Source organism: Austrofundulus limnaeus, unplaced genomic scaffold (genome assembly GCF_001266775.1).
Source record: "Austrofundulus limnaeus strain Quisiro unplaced genomic scaffold, Austrofundulus_limnaeus-1.0 Scaffold108, whole genome shotgun sequence".
NCBI lineage: Eukaryota > Metazoa > Chordata > Actinopteri > Cyprinodontiformes > Rivulidae > Austrofundulus > Austrofundulus limnaeus.
In genome coordinates this window covers 1,068,810-1,073,205 of record NW_013952510.1, presented here as the reverse complement: position 1 = coordinate 1,073,205, position 4,396 = coordinate 1,068,810, and the positions used below count along the sequence as shown (strand labels likewise).

At 38.5% G+C, this 4,396-nt stretch overlaps 1 protein-coding gene across 1 annotated transcript in view; it reads left to right on the top strand.

Moving 5' to 3' along the window:
• The window catches only part of svild (supervillin d), a gene marked incomplete in the record, with an annotated part of 38,259 nt that overhangs the window by 25,660 nt on the left and 8,203 nt on the right, over window positions 1–4,396 (top strand). Inside the window, 5 exon segments of the mRNA XM_014013974.1 lie at window positions 2,533–2,680; window positions 2,852–2,935; window positions 3,042–3,128; window positions 3,359–3,542; window positions 3,625–3,797. Coding sequence (XP_013869428.1) covers window positions 2,533–2,680; window positions 2,852–2,935; window positions 3,042–3,128; window positions 3,359–3,542; window positions 3,625–3,797 — 676 coding nt within the window.

Below are 4,396 nucleotides of genomic sequence, written 5' to 3'. Positions count from 1 at the left end.
CAGCTCATTTACACACTTTTCCTGAAGATAGAAGCGTTTGTTGAATCTGACGTGACATGTTCGTACGAACCCTTTGTACGAACAAAAGTAAGAGAAATTTAGGATAAGAATACGAACATGTTATTGCATGAGTCCCATTGAGAATAAAGATTTTTTTCTCTCTCATTTAGTGGCAAAACATTCCAACTTGGCCGACGTGGCCTTGGCAGGACTCGCCAGCAAGGAGAACTTTCGCAAGGTCAACCTGCGCAGCGTGAAATCCACAGAAGTTGTGACCAACAACAGCGCACTGCCTTTTAATAAACTCATGCTGATTCGCATTAAAGGTAAGAAAAGTTTCTGTGTTTGGAATAAAGCTTGGAAAATAAAACACATAAAGGTCCAAAGAAAGCCTTGAGACTGAATAAATACAGGTTTTTATAGTTATGATTATTGTCCCCGTTTGCTGTCTGCAGGTCGTAGACACGTCCAGGTGCGCTTGGTGGAGCCGACGGCTCACTCCCTGAACAGCGGCGACTGTTTTCTTCTCCTCACACCGAAGCAGTGTTTCATGTGGAGCGGAGAGTTCGCAAACGTCATCGAAAAAGCTAAGGTAGAAAGTTTTCCTGACAGAAATGAGAGCCTCATATTTTGACTTGGCAAAGGGGACTTTTCAGAACACAGCATGTTTAGACAGGTACTAGTCTGTTACGAGGAATCGTTTTGAAAAAAACAAAACAAGCTCCCTCTGTGTGAAAACATGTTGGGTTCTTAAGCAACGTTTATTACAAAACTCTGAATTTAGATATTAGTGTGGCAGGGTTGTTTTTTTTTTTTTTTTTTTTTTTTTGGAAGCCTCAGTTGTTACATTTGATCTATCCATGATGTGGAGTTAAAGTGCCTTTGAGTGAAAGGCTAAACCCCATGTTGCTCCTGACGGRACGCACAATTCATGACATGACAGCTCTGGTTTTCATCTGCTGCAGAGTGAGCGTGTTTTGTAGAAGAGGGACAACGTTACAAAACGCTTGAGGTCTGAGCAGGATTCTTTGAAATTATCCTTCTATTTGACCACAAACAGAACAAGCTTGTCAYTGAAAACAAAAGAAAATGTTTGCATAAAGTGAGACAGATGGAGAAAAGTGACAAGACGATTGTTTATCAGATTTACATCACAAATCAGATTATAAAGAATTACGGTTGAAAGTAACTTGCTATTAGGTCACTAACAAATGAGCTTCATTCATTTGAGTTTGCGGTACARTAGAGGGAACAAGGACTTCCTAAAAGTAACATTAAACAAAATTAAATAACCTTCCATCAATCATTATTAGATATTTTTTAATAAGATGCATGAAAACAAAACAGTTTAGTCTAGTAAAAAAAAAAGCTAGCGAATGGACATGTTTTGTTTCTCATGCCACCATTTCAGCCAAATGTTGTTCTCCTTCAAGCTGCAGACATCTGTAAATGTTTAAACTGACTCTGCAGAACGTGAAGATGACGACAGCCAGACGATCACACAGCTCATCAGTCAGCCACAAGGATAGATCCTCTCTGACTGAGCAAAGCTGTATGGTTGAAGGAACTCCAACATTTGTTTGTCTTTTAGTTTAATTTCAGATAGTTGTGCTGCAGTGGCACTGATGTGCAGAAGTGCTTTTGTTTCACATTAATGAGTAAAAAGACAGTTTACGAGCATAATCATGAACAGAAAACAGCACACAGGAGTTGTATGTTGAACGTTACATTTTTGTGTTGATTTACAAAATCGGAAATAGTAACACTTGCTTAGCTGGGGAAAATACTTTTTTTTTCAAAAATATCGTGTATTGCTGAAGAAGCTACAACTGAGTTGATAAAACAGAAAGTAGGATAAAACGAGCAGAATAAAAACCAATAGCCACATTATAATAGCAAAAATAAGTAAAGCAGATGATAAAAATCAAATGAGCAAATCAATAATTAAAGTTGTGAAACCGATGCTTAAGTTAGCAAAACAAATGCTAAAGCTAAAATTGAAAATATGTCACTAAAATTAGCATAACAGTAGCTAGAATTGCAAATCAATAACTAAAGATGGTGAAATAAATTAATGCTAGCAAAACAGATGCTAAAGCTAAGAATACAAAAACAGTAGCTGAAATTGGTAAAACTGTAACTAAAAGCTAAAAGTAGCAGAGCATCAGCTGAAAGCTAAACGTACTATAAGTAGCAATCAATTCAAATCAATTTAAATACTTTGAAATTAAAAAGAACAAAAGTTACAAAAAAAAAGCAGAATCCAAAATTTAATGTTCTGCTAAATGTTGGAATGAAATATCACAGTCATAAGTTTGTGAAAAAATTATACTCAGGAAAATAATAGAGTGAATGCTGACTCAGCGTTTTTCTATGTATCCCCATTCCCCCCCAGGACCTTTAATAGATAACACGTTATCTGTGTGGTTACTTCTCATCTTGTAACTGCCTGCTTGGGTGTGAAATAAAGTGCATTTCGATAAAGCAACCCTGTTATGGAGACTTAATGTAAATTGTGTCCAAATCCAACAGAAGTCCAACGTAGACCTGGCCCCAAAGAGGAAGCTATCAGATAGGATGAAGAGCCTGCAGGAGAAGGAGGAGCAGTGGAAGAACAAAGGCAAAGGAGCAGCCAACGACTCGGTCCAGTTCACCGTGGCTGGACGAATGGCCAAGAAAGGTGCGTTCTTAGCTGCGTCAGATTTGACCACTGAAAATGAAAAGTGAAGGGATGTTTTCGAGAGGTTTATTAATACAAAGCTTACTGGGCTACTCGTAGGAGCTCCATGCTGCCAGTAGATCGCCACCATTGTAGAACCAAGATGGATAAAACTCCTTTGTGCTCTTTCAGGTCTCGTCTCAACCACAGCAAAGGACGAGTCACCTCTTGCCTCTATGAAGAAGTCCAACGCCACACCTGTGAAACCTCTCGAGGGTAACTTCTCCGAGTCATAAACTAAACTAAAACTAATTTCTAGAGCTGTGTAAGTTCTCAAAACAACAATGAGCCATCACTGAGTGAATGTAATTTTCTTGTGCAGAAATCTCCAGCAGAAGTGACGTCAAAGTGGAAGGAGATAAACGTCTCGACAAGCTGGAGTCCTTCTTAGACAAGCTTCACAATAAAGGTTCATTTGTTCATCTCTGAATGCATTTAAACATCTGATAACCCTTCTACAATGTCAGACTATTCAGTAAGGTTTCTATATGGGATTTATTATACCATGACAGTTTCACTGTGCTAAATGCACAGTTTTACCAACTTAACACCTTTTATTAAGACAAGAAATCTGTCTGATTCTTCCTTTCCCAATCTTTGTTTCCTGATGTGTGTGTGTTTGTTGGGATTTGAACCCAGGCGTGAGCAAAAACAAGACCTCCACCATCGAGGTGACGGCAGAGATGGAAAAGGAGGTGATGAAGCCGGATGATGAGGAGACGTTCGGTAACTTCTACAGAGCCGTTTCCCCCTCTAAGCTCCTAGAGTCCAGTGTGGTTTTAACTGAGGAGGACCTCACTGAGCTTGAGGCCGACACAACAAAGTTAGTTCATACAAATCCTACATCTTTATTCRTTTCGTAATAAGAAGAAAATATCACTGATGTGTTTTAATGTTGCCTTCAGGCTCACCTCGGCTGTAGCTGAGCACAAGCGAGCGGTGCGACCAGCCCGAAGGAATCAGGGCTCCAGGAACCCTCTGCGGGCTCTTGCTGCCCGCAACGACATCCGGCAAGGTTACACGGAACAAAGGCTCAACGTGGCCTCAGTGGAGACCAAGAGGATCCAAGTGGAGAGGAGTAAGTTTTATTTTTTTATTTTTTGTATTTTTTTTCAGCTTACCCACAGAACAAACCTAAACAATTATTCTAAAATATAAAGATCATCAAATTTCCTTCATAAAGTCAAATGTAAAATCTGTACAACAGTAACATTCAATTTTCAGTTATTGAAAGTGTTTTATTTATTTATTTATTTATTTATTTATTTATTGCAGTATCTGTCAAATTCTGTTGGTTGCGTGCATATTTTTTAAGCTCATTTCCTCTGCTTAGACCACAATGATCTTGGTGACCCTGTACTATTCCCATCAGAGGAAGTGGGCACGGTTACTTACTGTATGTGTTGTTTAGTAGAGTTCACATGAAAGGTATAATCAGAAAGTTTGTATATTCACTAAAAAAATATTAATATCACTTAATTTATAAATAACCTGTCAGATAAAGACACAAGATAATGAAAGGGCTAGTCGGTTAAACTGAGACTGACTTAGACAGATTGGGCCTCATGCAAGAACCGTTCGTACGCACAGATTTGTTCTTAAGTTGTACGTACGAGTGATTTAGGAGAATTTGTGGCATTCACCAATGTTTTCGTATTCTAAGATTTTTTTCAGATA